General features: G+C 43.3%; 1 protein-coding gene across 2 annotated transcripts in view; it reads left to right on the top strand.

Annotated features, from left to right (window-relative positions):
* The window catches only part of mnd (L-type amino acid transporter minidiscs), a 96,425-nt gene that overhangs the window by 54,621 nt on the left and 22,438 nt on the right, over positions 1-19,366 (top strand). For both annotated transcript variants that reach the window (XM_084589054.1, XM_084589053.1), the window contains exons 4-7: positions 36-204; positions 1,967-2,070; positions 12,754-12,850; positions 17,065-17,214. In XM_084589054.1, the coding sequence (XP_084445180.1) occupies positions 36-204; positions 1,967-2,070; positions 12,754-12,850; positions 17,065-17,214 (520 nt within the window). The remainder of the gene's footprint in view (positions 1-35; positions 205-1,966; positions 2,071-12,753; positions 12,851-17,064; positions 17,215-19,366) is intronic.

The raw sequence follows: 19,366 nt of genomic DNA, 5'->3' as shown, positions 1-19,366 counted from the left end.
TTCTGCTTTATAATATTTTTCTTGTATTTCTCTAGGAACTATCTGAACTTTGTGACAGAGGAATTGAAGAATCCATTTAGAAACCTGCCATTTGCCATCTACATTTCATTACCCATGGTGACAATCATCTACCTTCTTGCCAACGTTTCATACTTTGTGGTCCTCACTGCTGATGAAGTTCAGTCAGCAAATGCAGTGGCTGTGGTAAGTGTTGTTCATCCCCAAAAAATTTAGTTAAGTTCATATTCCTTACCTTACTCTTGCGTAGATCCATAAAAATGTAAGTTAATGCTTTGAAAATATTTTGAGTCCTTGTTGAATACCTGCTGATAATTGTTAGTCTTCTACAGTACTGCGAAGAGGCATTCATCTATACTACAAAGTAGGGTAGCTCAAATTTTATCAGCATTATATGTAATACTGATTGCAAGTAACAAAGGCATTTGCTTAATACCCCTATATCGCTGAACATTAAATGTAATTTCTTTTATCAAGCAAAACCTAGATGCTGTGCTGAGTGCAATGTTTGTAGTACCTGAAAATTTTTAAATTGTCACTTTGTGGCTGCCTGCTCCATGGCATGCACATTCATACTAAATTGGGTTCTATAGTACCATACTTACTCGAATGTAACGCGATCGTGAATTTAACAAGAGGGGCGACTTCGTATATTGCGCAATGGCAAAAATAAAACCATGAATGTAACACGACATAAGCGCTTAAAAAATTACCTTTAATAGGCATTGTGGCCCCCACAGTCTTATCAGAAACATTAATTCGTCGCCATGGTCGGAAGTCAAGTGTTCCTTTTCACTCTCGTCCTCCCAGACGATGTCGTCGGAAGCCTTTGTGGTCAGGCTTGCATTTAAATATCCTGTCCCACTGCATCCGCCCCCATGTGTGGTAGATTAGTTAGTCTAAACGTCGAGCTGCCGCAGAATTTCTGATCTTTTCTGCTATCAGAATAGCTTTTCTTTTGAAACGAGCGTCGTACTGCGCACGACACGTTGCCATCGTGCGAAATGCGGTAACAGAAGTAACTGCACTAATCCACTGCGAAAGATACTGCAAGCGCGTGATAAAGGTGACCTGATTCTGAGCTTACAACAAGCGAAAGGTGCAATGTTTTGGCTTTGGGTGAATTGGGATTTGGCTGATTTGTCTTTCCTGGTACTCACATTGGCAACATAACATCGTAAAACCACAGAAGCCAAAACTGAGTGGTGACGGATTCAATATGGCTTCACTGCGGTGTTGCCTTAAGCCAACCGAATCACAGTATTGGATTATAACTTGAGGATAGGCTTTGAGAGCCGAAGATCTTGAAAAGAACTCTCGTTACATTTGAGCAAATATGGTAATTAGTTCATCACTTTTTGTGAGCTTTGTATCATTTGGCTTAGCTATACCAGTCATTACTAACAAAAAAAGAGGAGGCCATATTGAGCATTAGTAGAATGTTACATTGAGCTTGTTGTCTCACCAGAAAGGAAGAGCTCTGAAGGGTAAAACTTGGGATGAGCAGTTTCTGGAGGCTAGCAGATGTGATGATTGATGAAAAGAAATTATAAAGAAAGAAAAGGTGCCAAAGAAAGTAAATCAGGCATAATGCCTTATTGGCTATTTCATGCATAGGGAAGAACTTTTGCAGTAAGTGTAGCCGATGTGCACGAGGAAATTGCCCCAAACGTTCTTGTCATTTCCTCTGGAATGTTCGGCTTTGATGGCGAATGCCTTTTCAACCTGCAATTTGGTAGCTTATTATCGTGTGTGAAAAAAAAATAATGGAAGTCTCAAAATACCTTGTCTTTAATGCACATTTTGTCACTGAACTTCTACATAAGATGGAGCGTGGATGTGAAAAGAGAAATTGTGCATGCATTCCCTTTTGCATTGTACATGCCTTTGTTCTGTTTAGTACTTCAGCTATGTAGACTTCTTACTAGCCCTATTGCTTGCATTGCAGACATTTGGGGAAAAGGTCCTTGGTGTGGTGTCATGGATCATGCCAGTCTCGGTGGCACTGTCTACCTTTGGCGGCCTCAATGGTGGAATTTTCGCATCCTCACGGTGGGTGAAATTTTGTCTGAATAGGGGTTATAAAAGTGCAAAATTGGTTTGAATTAAGTTGGTTGGTAAATATCAGTATTACTAACACAAATGGTATATATACTTTTTATTTTGGCAGAAAATAAAAAGTTTTCTCTGACAAACTTAGATGCAGCAAATGCCGTTTTCTCTAAGTCTTGCTTGCTTTTTGCTGTCTTGCCTTTATACAAGATGTCCTGTAGATATAGGTGTGCACGCTAAATCTAACCAAGTGTTTAAAAAAGACTGAGTGTCTTAGCTTGAGTGAAACCACGGAAGGGATGTTGAGAGGAGTATGGCTTAGTGTACAGGCATTTTTTTTTTTTGCTGTCCAAAAGTAATTATTAGCAAAGACTAATCAGATGACTTTATTATTTGCTTCATGGTCAGACAGTCAATTCAACCCCGCAGGGGGCACCTGTTAAAGCAGGTGTTTGTGTGTTTTGTGCGACACCACGGACCCCGAGCACCCACGCTTAGCCGTGCGTGGCATCGTCGTGTCTGGGGAAAAGGGGATCCTGGTGGTTGAGCCGATGCCGAGTGTTTGGACCTTTAAAGCCCCTCGGCGGAGGCAACACACCACTTTGGCCCACGCTTCCCATAGACGGCACCTCCGGGCTGACCCACCCGGGGGAAATCGGCAGTCGCCTTTTCCTGTTCTCCCCTCCATCTTTCACTTTCCTATTTTCTTTCTTAGAACTGTCCTGTCCTCTCTTACCTTCATTTCTTCCTACTTCCAGGCGGCGAGGGTTAACCTTGTGTGGCTAGCTACCCTGAGTTACGCCATATTGGGTTATAGTTACGGTGTACAGCTGGCGTGGGCAGGAATTGACAATTTCTGTCCTGTCCCCTCGTTGGGCTCCATGGTGGGTGGCTGGCACTGCAGCCGAACAATACAATTTTTTATGGCATCTAAACTCCTTAACCCCGATCGTCCTCCTTCTAAAAGGGGGCGCACCGAGACCACCATGTTCTTCTCTAAGAACATAAACAACTTTCCTCGTTTCCACGTGGTCCACAGTGACCACGAGGAAATCACTGCACGACTTGTGTCCCCATTTGTTGTTTCCCGAACGTTAACTGAGGCCATTGGCCAGGGCTATAAGATAAAGAAACTTGGAAACGGTGACCTGTTGCTAGAATTAATGTACAATCATCAGTATCAGAAGCTAAGTGCAGTCGAATCATTTGGAGAAATACCGGTACAGATTAGCCCGCACCGATCACTAAACACTGCCCGAGGAGTCATCTCTGATGATGACCTTAGGTACGTGAGTGAACAAGAACTTCTTGAAGGCCTGAAGGAACAAAATGTCACAGATGTTTACCGGATAAAGATCAGACGAGATAACAAAGAGATAGAAACAAAGCACATTGTACTCACCTTTGCTGCAAGCACTCTCCCAGAATCTGTCGAAGTAGGCTACACAAAGATAAAACTGAGGCCCTACATCCCTAACCCACGCCGTTGCTTCAAATGTCAGAAATATGGCCATGGCTCTCAGAGTTGCCGTGGCCAACTCACATGTGCAAAGTGTGCCTCGCACGAACACCCTACAGACAACTGCGAAGAACAGCTGCTTCTCTGCTCAAACTGTGAAGGTAACCACCCAGCTTATTCACGCTCATGCCCATACTGGAAAAAAGAAAAAGAAATAATTACACTGAAAGTCACCGAAAACATATCTTACGGAGAGGCACGAAAGCGGCTTTCTCTTCCTCAAAAGCCACACTACTCCGTTGTGACGCAGCAGGGCGCGGCATCACAGCGGTCGTCGGCACCTGCCCAGGAAGCACACAGTTCTTCCAGGGCAGCGCCACCTGTGCCCTCGGTGGAGTCAGCTAGCGCTACTCCACCACCACCCGCAAAGCTGGCTGCGCGGACCCCCAGGTCAGCCGGCCCAAAGGCCTCGACCCATGAGTCGAGGCCTAACACTGACAATCCTGTGCTTTCTGCACAGTCGTCCACCGCATCTGAAGATGCGATGGACACAACTTCTTCACCCCAGCTGCCTAGGCGGCAAAGCTCACTGGAGCGAAAAAGAAAGGGAAAAGTCCCAATAACAGGTCCCAAGGACCTACAAACCTAAATTTAAACTTGTCCCTTAAATAACTTTTAATTATGGCGCTCCTCATTTATTGGAACTGCCGAGGACTCTTTAAAAATTTAGATGATATATATGAAATTCTTGCGGACTATCAACCAAACATACTTTGTCTGCAAGAAACCCATTTAAAACCAGCAGACTCAAATTTCCTTAAGCAGTATAATGTATTCAGGAACGACAGGCAAGGCAGCTCTCACTCCTCTGGTGGCGTTGCCATTGTAACACAAAAATCAATCCCCTCTCGAAACATCTCACTCAACACAGACTTAGAGGCAGTGGCAATCAGAAGCTTAGTTTATGGCAAAATAACAACTGTATGTTCCCTGTATATTGCTCCAACTTATAAGCTAAGTAGCGAAAGTTTTGAAAAATTGATTGATCAACTTCCGGAACCTTGGTTGCTGGTCGGAGACTTTAATGCTCACCACCCATTATGGGGATGTACAAGAACGGACTCCCGAGGCGTTCTAATCGAAAAATTCTTATTGTCCTCGGGATCATGCTTACTAAACACGAAACAGCCAACTTACTACAATATAGCTTATAACTCTTACACATCCATTGATCTAGCCATTGGCTCCTTGATGTTCCTGGCAGCTACAGAGTGGACTGTCATTAACAATCTATACGGAAGTGACCATTTTCCGATCTTAATAAAATATACTGGGAACGGAAATGAAAATGTGTCGAATCCCAGAAAATTCAAAGAAAATGCAGCCAACTGGAAGATGTTCAGGGAACACTCATCATTGGCCAGTTCATCAGTTACTGACTTAGGCGTTGATGAAACTCAACGCTTAATCACGCTGCACATCATAGAGGCAGCAGAAAAATACATTCCACAGACGTCAAGTAAGCCACGAAATAAACGAAGACCCTGGTGGAATGCAGAATGTAAGACTGCTCGTGAAACTCAAAACAGGGCATGGTCGAAACTACGCCGATACCCCACAGCCGAAAACCTAATAGCCTTTAAGCGTGCAAAGGCAAATGGCAGGCGTATTCGACGCATCTCCAAGCGAGAAAGCTGGTCATCATTCCTTTCTTCAGTGAACTCCTATTCTGACGCACACAAAGTTCACAACAGGATAAGAGCACTTAAAGGATATAGCACAGTCCCAACGCCCCTTGTCAGCACCAGTGGTGACTCTCTTGAACATCAAGCAGACACACTAGGGCAACACTTTGAATACATATTCAGCTCAGCACACTATACAGATTCCTTTTTGCGGCACAAGGCAAGAGAGGAGAGCAAGCACATACATGATAAAAGGCCATCCTCAGGAGGATACAATAGCCCATTCACCATGCAGGAGCTGAAGATTGCACTAGACACATGTGGTAACACAGCACCAGGTCCTGACAGGATCACATATGGAATGCTCAGGCATCTGCATGTGAACACTGTTGAAACCCTACTCTACCTGTATAGTAAAGTATGGGCCACAGGACGCTTTCCTAAAGCATGGAAGGAAGCGATCATCATCCCAATATTAAAACCCGGAAAAGAACCCACACTTGCTGCTAGTTATCGGCCTATCGCACTAACCAGCTGTCTATGCAAGCTTTTTGAGAAAATGGTAAATCGTCGCCTTCTCCATTTCCTTGAATACAATGGTCTTCTTTATCAAAACCAAGCTGGTTTTAGAGCTGGGCGATCAACAGCTGATCACCTCATTGCCTTTGAGTCTTATGCAAGGGATGCTTTTGTACATAAACAACATTGTTTATCTGTCTTTTTCGATCTTGAAAAGCATATGATACCACTTGGCGCTATGGTATCATCCGCGACCTCTTCTCTCTTGGCATCACAGGAAACATGTTGAGCACAATTCGAAGTTACTTGTCTGAACGGACCTTCAAAGTTCGTGTTGGCAATGCATATTCAAAGCAGTACATTCAAGAAAATGGTGTCCCTCAAGGTGGTGTTCTCAGTTGCACACTTTTTGTAGTCAAAATGAACTCTTTAAAAAGCGTGCTGCCAAAAACTATTTCTTGTTCTGTATATGTTGATGACGTCCAGATAAGCTTCAAATCTTGCAACTTGGCCATCTGTGAACGACAAATTCAGCTAGGTGTAAACAAATTGTCCAGGTGGGCTGATGATAATGGGTTTAAATTTAACTCTGGAAAGAGTGTTTGTGTACTTTTCTCTAAGCAGCGTGGCATCAGGCCTGACCCCAACATTACACTGAATGGCCAGAGCCTTGCCTTTAAAAAAGAACATAAATTTCTTGGCGTAGTTGTTGACGAAAAACTTTCCTTCATTCCCCACATAAAACAGTTGCGACTGAAGTGTCTCAAAGCGATGAATTTGCTAAAAATTCTCTCTCACCGGTCATGGGGCACAGACCGCGACTGCCTTCTGAACCTTCTGAATAGTGTAGTTCTATCACGCATTGACTATTGCTCAATGGTTTATGGGTCAGCATCATCCTCTGCGCTAAAATTGCTCGATCCCGTGCACCACCTCGGCCTTCGCCTCGCTACGGGCGCTTTCCGAACTAGCCCAATTGCTAGCCTCTATGTCGAGGCGAACCGATGGTCACTGCAACGAAGGAGACAATTTACTTCTTTAACTTATGCTATGAAGGTACTATGCCAACTGGACCATCCATGTCGTCGGCTCCTGCTTGACAAAACTGGCACAGCACTTTTCTCAAAAAAACCATCTCTAACACCACCATATCCAATCAGAGTTGCCATGCACATTGAATATCTGAATGTTTCGGTTACCAGTCTTCATACAACTTCCATAAAAGACGTAATTGCTCCTTGGGAAATGCACGGTGTTAATTGCGACCTGTCGTTTCTTGAAGTGGGCAAACATGCATCCCCTATTGCCATACAGCAGCACTTCATGTCACTTCAGGAGAAGTACACTTGTGATGAATATTACACTGATGCTTCGAAGTGTGCTCAAGTCTCCTGTGCAGCACATGGACCACAGTTTTCACAGTCAAAAACCCTGAACAGACATACTAGTATATTTACCGCTGAATGCCATGGTATCCTTTTAGCTGTGAGACACATTATAGAAAATAAAATACAGACGTCGATCATCTACACAGACTCCCTCAGTGTTTTAAAGTCCCTATCCTTTTGGAAATGGCAAAATAAGAACCCAGTACTGAACTCTCTTTATAACACCCTTATGTTTGCCCATGAACAAGAAATTAAAATTACACTGTGTTGGGTGCCAGGCCACCGCTGTATACCTGGTAATGAGGCAGCTGATAGGCTAGCTGCTTCAGCTGCCCTTCGAAATGACACAGACATTGATAAGATAACTTATCATGACCTCAAACCACACATAAAAAACATGATTCGACAACAATGGCAAGAGGAATGGGACGCAGCATCAGAAAATAAACTAAACACAATAAAGGCAAAAATAGGCAGGTACACCACAGAAAAACAAGACAGATTTAAAGAAGTAGCCCTGTGCAGGCTGAGAATTGGCCACACATACATAACCCATACATATCTTTTAACCAACTCTCCTGCACCACACTGCTTGAGATGTGGTGATCGACTCACTGTCATACATGTTTTAATCATATGTGCACAACTGGAACCAGAAAGAAGACGTCATTTTCCCTCCTTGTTCACTCATCAAATACCTGCACACCCATCCATTTTTATTGGCGACAACCCAATGTTTCCTTTAAAACAGGTGCTTAAATTTTTATCACAAGTAGGCTTTTTACATGAAATTTCTTATCGACGTGTGTCTCAGCCCGCTCCTCCTTGAGAGGACGGATGAGATCTTTTAATACATCTACTTATACATTGCGCATCCATTACATATCACAAATGAATTTTAGGCCCTATACACCATTGTTTTTAGCGACATTACAGAGCGAATACATTTTTAGGCCCTATACACCAGTTTTTTATCCCTTCATGAAAAATCACAACTATTCCATCATATAAACTTGAGTGCACCATTAACCTCGAGTTTGGTGCTCTTTGGCCTGAGTCGCCCTTGCGTCATTAAAATCCATCATCATCATCAGACAGTCAATTCAGAAGTTATCTTTGAAAAACAGCGGAGTGTAATGTGTGAGCCAAAGTATCACTCACACAGCTTTATTTACTGGTCTTGACCACTTTCTGGTACATATCTCTCTCAGTTGGCACACAAAGCTCCATTTGGTAAGGTTATTCTAAAGAAAAGTGAATTTTACTCTCTCAGACTCATTTTGGGACTCTAAAGTGGCACCGCTGTTATAATGAAACTTTTTATAATGTGTGTTATCATTTGAGGCCGACAGAAAGAGCTATGTTAGGTAAGCGTTATCTTGGTTAAAACATTTGTCAGCTGTTTTTTGAGGCTATCTACAATTCTTGCATTGTCACTTTGTTCCTGAAGCAAGTACATAGTTAGAGAGCTGGCTAACATAACGAAAAATATACTGCAGGCTAGGCCATGCAACCTTTAACAACTCTCAGTTGGTACTATGTACTTTGCTAGTACACTTCATCACTTTTAAAAGGTTGGTTACCTTTAGCTGGGACACCTAGTATATGTTGCTGATGTCTGTAAGGCCATTGTTAGTCTGCATTGCCCTGCATGTTACTTCCATTTACTTCATGTTCCTTTTGGTTTGATGCTCTGTATGCTGCGAAAATTCAAGCTGTTTGTTGATCGCATCTTTTTTTTTTTTTTTCAAGGAATACAGGTAGGAAACTTTGCTCTTTAAGGGGAGATGCTACTCGAAAACATTTTTTTCTTAATATTGATGCTAGGTGAATGAAAATTGCACCACTTATAGAGATTGATCTCCTCTTTCTAAATATGCTTTTAGTTTTAAAATAGCTTAATGTTTTCATATTCTAAATGCCATGCATAAGTGAAAAACAATGCATGTTTGTGCAGCTGCTGTACACAGCAGCAAGCATGGTAGGGCAGAGCCAACTAGTTCTTCTTGTCCCCAACACTCCACTGAGTGCAAATAAGCAACATAGCAACATTCCCTTGGCATGCAATGTTTTGAGACAATTTTATATCTGGTGCCTTGTTTTTAGTGGCTAGCACCAGATAATTTTTTAAATTTGCATGCCCAAAAATACTGCTGATTGCATTTAAACCTAGATACTTGCATTCTACACATCCTAAAGATTATGCATGCCAAATTTGGTGTTGATTGAACTAAAATAACGACATAAAATATTGTGCACAAAACTCATATTCGGCCCAAAATACGAATTCGAGAAAAATGCGATTTAAAGATACAAAAGCTGTTTATTGCTGTTGTAGCAGCACTATCTGCATGAAAATTGCACACAATGCAGGCCAGGGTATTATGATACAGTGCACAGTTTTAGAATTCACCAGCATCATATGTTGCTCCCACAGTTACATTGTGAGCAGCATTCTCAAGGCGTGCTTTCTTGGCTATTTAGTGATGCTGAGACCTTGCTTCTGTCAGCCACTGCTTTGTAACCACAAGGTGCACATTTTTTGTTATGGCATTAAACTCCTTATGGTGCACTTGTTTCGGCAAACCAAGAACCACACAAAATCGGGAAAGTTGATTGTATCCAGCACCAATAACGAGCGCCGCAACCCCTGCATTGACGTTCACGGCAAAAATCTCCTTCGGGCTGGCTGAAGGGCGTCGTCCACCGGAGCTGCACACCGCGCACGACTACGACACAACGGACGTGGCACACGCTACACTGCTGCAACGCAGCTCTAGAAACGACGAGAGTCCTTTTCACTTCTTGGCCAACTCGCGAACGGAAAGTTAGCAGCGTCCGCGCTCCCGACATGCTGCTCGCTCGCCAGTGCGTTCGCGGCACCGATCTCGCCGATAAAGGCACTCGCCGTACTAGGTCTCCTCAACGCTCGAAGATCCTTATCTTCTTATCCAATGCACTGACGAAATCGTCTAAGCTGTCACTGAAACTTCAGTGCCCAGCCGGCTTCGAGCTGTCAAAAGTGTCGCCTCCGCCGAGGTTAGGCCTAGCTTCCGCGGATGTCTCCACTGCACGCCGTTTCACTTTGCCGGTGACTTCCCTTGAACGCGTGGTTTGATCGGTACTTTCGACACCGAAAGTCACGTTTCTTCTCGGATTCTATCGCAGCGACGAGCACGAAGATGCATGAAATTTTGAAAACACGCCGAAAGAAAACTAGCGGGCAAGCGTGACAGCGAGCTACGCGTCGCATGAAGAGCAGACGAGCTATGGCCGCTTCCCACACTGACAGCCAATGGCGTGGTCGAAATCGCACCACGTGATTTAAATGGCCAGTGAAAATGCTAGGTTTGGGCGGCGAAACTTTTTTTTTTTATTACTTGCTGGGGGTTTGTGAAGCGGCAAAGCCAGCTTTAGGGAGAAAAAGCGTAGGCCTGCCGCCTTGCAAAATTTCAGTGGCGTGCGACGCCGCGATTTGACGCGTCACGCGCTTGAACATGGGTCGTATCTGCCCCTTCTTTAGCCACCTTGCGTGCTTTAACAGACTTTTTAAATGATTTCGCGACTGTTTTCGGCTCTGATTTTTTTATATATTAAAGAGGAAGGATCAGTGTTGCTGAAACAGACAAAATCACAAAAGTGACTTTTTTACTGAAAATCGCCGTTTTTCGACCCGCGTCTCCCCTTAATTAAAGTTGGAATATTTGTTTTGATCCACATTACACTATATGGATCTAAGGAACAAAATTTTCAAGCAAGGGTTAGTTTATACTGTGATATCTTGTGATACCTTCACAAACCATGTGATTCATTCATCAACATAACAGTGTAGTAAGTCTTCCTGGTATTTGACAGGCAGTTGGTGAATTTGTGGGTTTTGGCATTTATATGTGCAGCCTATTTTACATAGTTGTTCACACAGTTTAGATCACAATATTACCAGGATCATTGACACAACTGCGAGTTTAACAGTGCTATTATACCCCCTGTGGATCTGATGTTTTTTTGAACTAAAGCCTCCAGCTTTAGTGAGGAACCTCTCACCCCTCACCTTCATCCTCCAGAAACACAACCCACCAGCCACCTCCCCACTGCCCCGCCTTGCTAGGAGGCCACCCACCCACTCACTGCCACCTTTTATCTGCTGCCTCACACCACCCTCACCCACCTTCTCCTTTCAGAAGCACCATCCCCCCAATCCAGTGTACTTTACCCTCCAGAAGCATTTCCCACCACAAACCAATCTACCTCCTTCGCCCTCTGGACACCCACGTAACAGCGGGTGTAATGGAAAAGCAACATTGAAATGGAATCCAAAGATGCAGCGGGAAAGCCAGCTGTTGTCCATAAGTACCCCTGTCCAGCACCTCCCCATCACACTCTCTGGCTACCCATCCACCCACCACTGCTTTGACTCAGCCCCACCCGCATTCACCCTCCAGAAAAAGTGTAGTGTGTCTGAAGCCTCAGCTTAGAGTAAAAGCATTATAATATTGACACGACACAAGTAATTAGTACTCTAGTGGTTATGCTACACGCATACAACACTCTCTTTCCATAAAACCGCTGCTAACGAGAACAGACTGCTACAAATATTCCTATTTTCCTAGAACTATCACCGAATGGAATGCCCTTCCTGATCATGCAGTGACTTGGAATTTCTTATCCTTATTAGAAGCACAGCTTACATAATCAATAATCATCTGAGTACTCATCTAATAAGTGATTTGAACTGGTTTCATGCTCCAATAAAATCCCTTGTACATTGGGTGCAATGAACATATCTGGTATTCTAGTGTAATAATGATGTGTAGTATGTGAGCGTGTGTGGTGTCCTAATGTAATAATGATGTAGTGTGATGCTGGAATTTTGTTGCTAGTAATGCCTTGCCCGCTATACCCCTCTTCTTTTTTGTCTTTTTTTATTGTTATTGTGCAAATGTGTGAACCCACCTGCTATGGTCTTGTATTTAAGACCGCAGCATTTATAAATAAATAAAATAAATAAATAAAAGTAGTATTTAAGGGTAAATCCAACTGCTTTTCCAGAATTATTGCATCAGATGTGCAATCATCCCATTTTCTTTCTTGGGCCGTTTGTGCTGTGTACATTATATAACACATAATTTATTTGTGAAGCCAGTGAGCGCGCTGATCAAAGAAGCACACTTGTTAGCTGTCAGCTATTCTGGCGCCATCATTACAACTGTATGAGATATGGCAGCCGCTGTAGTCCGGTTGAGAATGGTCACCTAGTAAAAAAAAAGGAAATGCCTTGCTGCACCTGTTACTCTGGTGATAGAAGTGCAGAAAGCAGCTTTATCATAGAGATTTTTATGAGATTGCTTCATTTGCCAAATTGGTAAACTTTTATATGTATTAGGCTACGTGTTTTTATTCCATCTAGATTTTCACTAAAAGTGAATTGACATTTAGTTACCTTGATTGGAATATTTGACTTATAACTATGCTAGAACTGCGGTGTTTTCATTTTTTGATTCTGAATGCCTGTTGTGGGATGGTGAACTGTTAGGCCTTTGCCTACCAAAACTTATCTTGCATTGAATTTGCTGCACTATTTTTGTTATTCTCCTTTTTCAATGGCTGACTGCAAATTATTCTCTCTTTACAGCTTGTTTTTTGTTGGTGCAAGACAGGGACACTTGCCTAGTTGTCTTGCCATGATCAATGTGGCACATTTTACACCAGCTCCCAGCCTAGTCTTTTTGGTAAGTGTTAACTTGCTAATTATGAAGCTAGGTGTATGTTACATACCTCCTACTGCTTTCACGAGCGGTTCCTAGCACTGCAAAAGATATCTGAAAAATCAGTTCAGTTGCCACGTTTATTCTGAGCGCTGCATCCCTGACCAGTGCTAATTATACTGTCACACTCACAGTTACAACCTTCTTGAGGGTTGCATACTTATTGCCAGTTTCAAATGGCTCACCTATTAAGCTCAGTTTTAGCTCTAACTTTGTTTAATATTGCACTTATTCCTCTCATATATGCACTTTTCTCACTTCCTAATGTTAAAGTGTTAGCATATGCAGATGACATCACTATATGGTCTACAAATCGCTCAGTCCAGGTGCAGCAAGACTCTTCACTTCGCTTCACTTTAATACCTTAAAGACCCTCATTAGAGGGTATTACATAAGGGGTGGGGTGTACAGAAATGCAAAATACCATCCCTGCAAAATACCACCAATCTTCCAAATGCCACCTAACTTTCAAAGCTACCAATCTCTGAAGTGCAACATACCAAGGTTTTGGGCCTGCACATTGTTAAGTTTCGAACTCTTCAAGTAACGAGATGGTAGTGTTGAAATGGGCATCCGTTTTCTGAGAAAACTTCAAGCCACCACCACGGAGTTCACGGCACCAGAACCACCCAGGAGGCAGTGGCGTGGTGTCGCATGTTGACAGCGACGCTAGCAGCTGTCCCAGTTTGTTTCCGGGGGCACTGTGCACAGAGGTGCTAACGAATTTGCCAAAAAGCGGACGTGCCTGTGTTTGGAAACAGAGCACAGCGGCGCCTGCATGTTAGTGCCAAGAAGAGAGCGAGCCATCCCCCCTCCCCTGCTCCTCGTGGAGAACAGCGGTCACCGCATTGCTTTCCCACGAAGTGCTCGGTCCACGTGGGTGGCACACAGTTCTGACCTTGGGCAGCTAGCAAGCCCCCTTTCCGGACCCCTATGTTTGTCATCCCCCGGCGGATTCTCCATCATGCCACAAGAGTGGAAAGGGTGCGCTGGGAGGATGTCTCGGGTGGGCGGTTCTTGAAATGTGTGCATGTCAGGAACTCGAATGTGATTGAACTTTAGAAAATGAATTGATAGCTCTTACAACATAAAATCGGTCGCCGTCACGAGAACATCATCTTATAAATACCTAGGAGTACACATCACATCATCGCTGTCATGGACAACACACATTCAGACCATCTGTTCCAAAGCATCACGCACACTTGGTTTTCTCCGGCGCAATCTAAAATCTGCATCACCTGAAGTAAAAAAGTTGGCATACATAACATTCGTACGTCCTAAATTGGAGTATGCGTCATCTGTCTGGCATCCATCACAATCGTATCTCACCTCAGACCTTGAAGCCATTCAAAATCGCGCCGCCCGTTTTATTACATCGCAGTACTCAAGAAATACCAGCGTAACGTTACTAAAACGATCCCTCGGCCTTCAAACACTAGCAACTCGCCGTGTTATTTCACGGCTATGCCTCTTTCACTCTTTCTTTTATCGCTCACCAAGACATTTGTTGCTGCAGCCACCCCCACGTACGTCATCCCGCCTAAACCACAGTAACCCAATCGCACGCATTAAAACCCGCACCTCCGCAATGAGCAGTTCATTTTTTCCCGACGCCATAGTGCTCTGGAATGGCCTTCCCGACAACGTAATTACATGCTCCGATCGCCGCCTTTTCCGCGAGAAACTGGCTAATCACTTCTCATAAACATATTCATACTGCGACACCGAAGTGCCAACTGTTCCTTGTTTTCTTTTTGTATGTTTATTTCTTGCTTTTAGTTTGTATATAATTTTACACTTTCTTGGTACCCCGTGTATTTTTCCCCCTTTCTTTCTTTTGTGTTCTCTGCTACTACCCTCCAACCTGTATGTACGCCCCCCCTTATGTAATGCCTTCGGGCCTTTAAATTACAAATAAATGAAAATGAAATGAAATGAACTAAATTCCCCAACTAGGTACTTGGGGACAAGGAAACTTAAGAGAGAGTGCCTGAGTACTCACTTAATTGTGTGTACCTTCTCTGTTCACCATGTAAATAAACCTTTTCTAAGTTCTCTCTAACTCTCGGTCCGTCTCTGCTCGGGCGACCACCGCCTAATGTTCAAGTGTTTGCAGCCCGATGTCCTACTCATCTATTCACTACCTGTTGGTCTGCTACCAGACCAGGCTCAATGCAACAACGCTTATTATTCAGGAAAAGTCAGTTTGGTTGTCAGATGTACACAAGGGGGCTATGAACACACTTGGACTCATCCGAAGAATAGCAAATTGTTCTGGTGGTGCCCGCTCAGATACTGCTCGCCGACTTGTTCGTGCTTTCTTTCAACCTCGGCTCCTATATAAGACACAGTTTCAAAAATTGACAAAACAACAATGGTCCACACTTGAGGCACTCAACACTTAACCACGAAGCCATGCAAATCGTTACTGGACTGCCTTGAGCAGCTCCTGTTCGTCTGCTTCAGGAGTACGCCCACCTCAACATGTTGGCAGAATTCACTGCCCAACGACAGACAAACAGAGCAACAAAAGCTTCCCTTCGTCCTGAATTCGAGCATCAGCCGCCTCCATGGGACTACTGCCACCTTACTTCTAATAAGCCTCTTTTAAACTAGAAGTCACAGAATTCTCATCAGCATTCCCACCAGCTTCTTGCACAACATCTGATGACTGCATTCTTTACACAGATGCAACCGTAACCCCAACGGCTGGTTCATCTGCTTTTATAATCTCGACACACCCTCGCCTGAACACCAGTCGAACCTAAATTACCGATACCAAATCGCTTTTTGCCTTCGAACTGCAAGCTATCTTAAATGCCATTACCTGCCGACCCCATGTATAAACAGGTTCACATAATGACTGACTTGAAAGAAGCCCTGAAGCATATAAAAAAAGTCCGCAGCACCCTTAGCGTCACACAGGCTATACATGCTGCTTGTCACTGTTACCCAATGACTATATTCGTTCACTGGGTTCAAGATAACACAGATCTCAATAACATTGCAGCAGACGTGCTTCCTCCTGCAACAGATGTGGCACAACCTCTTCATGATTCCTTGACACCAGATCCACTTCTGGTCCATCTGACGTGTTCAGCATCCCTTGGGCAGCATTCACATGCTCTCATTCCGCCGTGTACGTACCCCCTTCTCCCCAATCTATCAATGGTGGAGGAAGTCTCTCTGATACGGCTGAGAGTCGGAGTGGCCCTTAAACCCGCAGTTCGACACCAGTGGCAAAGTGCTAGAATACCAGTTCCACTCAAATGCCCACACTGCGAAGCACCCGCTTGCGGCAACACTGTCCAGCATCTAATATGGACATTCCCAGGAACTTCACTTATGCACAACACCATTCTCCACTTTCACCAACTAATGACTCCCATTTCCACTTATGGATAACGAAGAACATTTATGCACGCAGTTTATGTGACTTCTTACACATGTCTGGACTGCACACATTTTTGTAACTCCACCACCACCACCACCACCACCACCACCTTTTATGCTGTGTCGCAAACTCAGCGCCATAAATAAAAATAAACAGTTATTGGTATCTTTCCATGATGGGTTGTGATGTGCATGTTTAGTGAGATGTCACGCAGTGTTCACTGCTGATTGCCATTCTTTTGTTTTAGCCATTTGTTCTGATTTAACTGTGTTGTTGGTGCTTTGCATTAACCAGGCAGGTAACGTCTCAGAATGGGTGAAGTGCTCAGAAGACTTTTTAAAAAAAAAGGAACATAATTTCAAGCAAAGAGGGATAAGTTTTAGCCTACCGCTTTAGCTCTGATAATTTTTTCCGCTGTGACATAACCATCACACCTTTTGTTGAAAGCCAGTATAAAAGGAAGAGATTCCACTATTGTAGGACTCTACTGTGCATTTTTTTTTTTTTTTTGGTTAGTTCAGGCTTGGTCTGTTATGTTTTACTTCTGGATGTGGAATATGCCAGTATGTTATGCGAGAAGTTCTAGCTTAAGATTTTGCTTGGTAGTGTTGAAATATTTCTGTGAAAATTTCCATGAAGTAGTTGATTTGCTCTGTTTACTATATAGTGTGCAATAGGAGTATATCGTACATTTTAAGAAAATAAAAAAAAATTATTTCGAGGGATTTGAAATTTTTTTTTTTAATGAATGACCTGCACTTTTTTTCTCTGACACTTCCAGTGCCTTCTCAGCCTGCTGTACCTGACAAACACAGATGTGTTTGTTCTCATCACGTACACTGCCTTTAGCGAGGCCATGTTCATCATGCTGTCTGTAGGTGGACTTCTCTGGCTTAGGATAAAACAGCCTAATACAAAACGACCAATTAAGGTATGAAAGTCCTTTTGGATTCAGTATTCTGAGGGTTCAGCTCGCATGCTGCTGTTAAATTGTAGAGCTTTTTTATGTAAGAGAAGTGTGCAGAATGGTGTATCTTTATAATGTTATATTTAAACTGGTGAAATATGCACAAGGGCATCAGGGGTTTCAAATGTTAATGTGAAGTAAAAATGTTGTTTGATTACTTTGCAACTAGTCTGCTGAATGCTTGTTCCGGGAGGATGAGAATGGACATGTCCACTGGTGACCTAGGAGCAGAAAAAAGGCAAAGATTATTTAAGAGGTGGTGAGATAGAACTAAACTGGTAACTTCATCAGTGCCTTGAACTTGCAAAAATTTACTAGATCATAAAGTATTGGTAGCCAAAAATTAGTAGCCTGACAAGAAGCATAGTGATTGGTTTTCTAAATTGTTTCATTATTTTACGAGATATATTTTCGGACATGTTTGTACTATAGGTAACCTAGTTCTGCACAGTTTTAGGTATAATTTATCATCTGAATGGGTTTGGAGCTTTGTGCAGTAGTCTACTAAGCTGTAATATATATGTATATGCCATGGTAATAGTTAACAGTTGTACTATTAGTTTTTGCTACTTTGTGCGTATTGGTACTACTTTGTATTTTTAAAGAAGGATTAATTAATGATCTCTGCAGGCAAAGGAAAATGGTATGCTTTAAATTTAATATGCAGAAGGCTGTAAAGTTTATGGTTGGTAGGGAGGTGCTGGAAGTGGAAAGGAATATGTCTACCTATGACAGGTAGTAGCCGGAGTTCCGGAACATATGAAAGGGAAATAACTGTAGAAGAATCAGATTGAGATGGAGTGAATTTGGCAAGTACTCTCAGATCATGAACGAAAATATATGACAGCTGTATGTTACTGGTGCGCACTCATGGGGCAAAAACATGGAGGCTAACAAAAAGGTTTTGCCTAAATTGAGCACAACGCGGGGAGCTACGCAATGGAAATGGAGATAGGAAGCATGCGGAGTGGGTCAAAGAAATAACTCTCGTTAATGACATTCTAGTGGAAATCTAGAAGAAGAAATGGACGTGTAGTGTGAAAAGAGGATAAACGATGGTCACTAAGGGTAACCACTTGGATTCCATAGAAGGGAAAGTGCAGCAGGGTTGGCAGAAAATTGGTTGGGCGGATGAGGTTAAGAAGTTCACAGGAGTCAAGTGGATGCAGCTAGCACAGGACCAGGTTAATTGGAGTGATAGGGCTGCCCTGCAGTGGGTATAGTCTAGCTTTGGTTTGGTTTGGTAAAACTTTATTTCCCACAGTAGGGGTCCTGGAGGACACTCAAGGTGCCAGGTGTAGAGGGCATTCCCACGTCGGCACAGAGAGCCCGAAGCTCTTCGCCGCCGCGCGGTCCTCCTGGACAGCCCGAAGCTGATCATGTAGTGAAGCACTTCTTAACACTTTGTCCCAACGTTCCTTGTTCTTGGCGTAGGCGTCGCTCGATGCACAATCACACAGCATATGGTTTAAGTCTACACGGTCACTGCACCGTTCACACACATGTTGTCCGTCGTAGTCTGGATCGATGTGCTTCATGCGCCAGGGGTTGGGGTATGAGTTCGTTTGGAGCAAGCGTAATGTGACTGATTGGCTGCGGGTTAATTTCTTATCCGGGAGGGGAAATGCTCGTCTGCCTAGATAAAAGTGCTTAGTGAGCTCGTTGTACATGAATAATTGATCTCTATACTCGATATGTGGAGTAGCAGGGAAAACTGGAGGGACGCGGTCGATGAGTCCTCGCGCCGCCTCGTGTGCGATCTCATTGAGATTCCGCAGGCCACCCCCTAAGCTGCCCATGTGTGCCGGGAACCATACGATGGAGTGATCGGTGATGTTACTTCCGCCTTAGATCTGTAGCATCGTCTTGTCTATCCTGCCCTTGGCGAAAGCTCGAGTGGCTGCTCAAGAGTCGCTGTATACAGTTGTGTACAGTCTAGCTGATGATGAGTTTATATTGAAAAATATGTATATATATTTTTTCATCTGTATATCTGTGTTCCTGAAGCTGAAAAAAATTTGTGCCTAGCTTGTTTTTATCTGTGTAAGGCAGAGTAAAAAATGGCATAAATATTTCGAAAGACTCTTTTTCAATACATTTATTTACTATATTAAAA

This window comes from Amblyomma maculatum, chromosome 1, assembly GCF_055883805.1.
Source record: "Amblyomma maculatum isolate TAMU_Amacu chromosome 1, ASM5588380v1, whole genome shotgun sequence".
Classification (NCBI taxonomy): Eukaryota; Metazoa; Arthropoda; class Arachnida; order Ixodida; family Ixodidae; genus Amblyomma; species Amblyomma maculatum.
The sequence above is the reverse complement of the archived record's forward strand: the minus strand, read 5'-3'. Positions and strand labels throughout refer to the sequence as shown.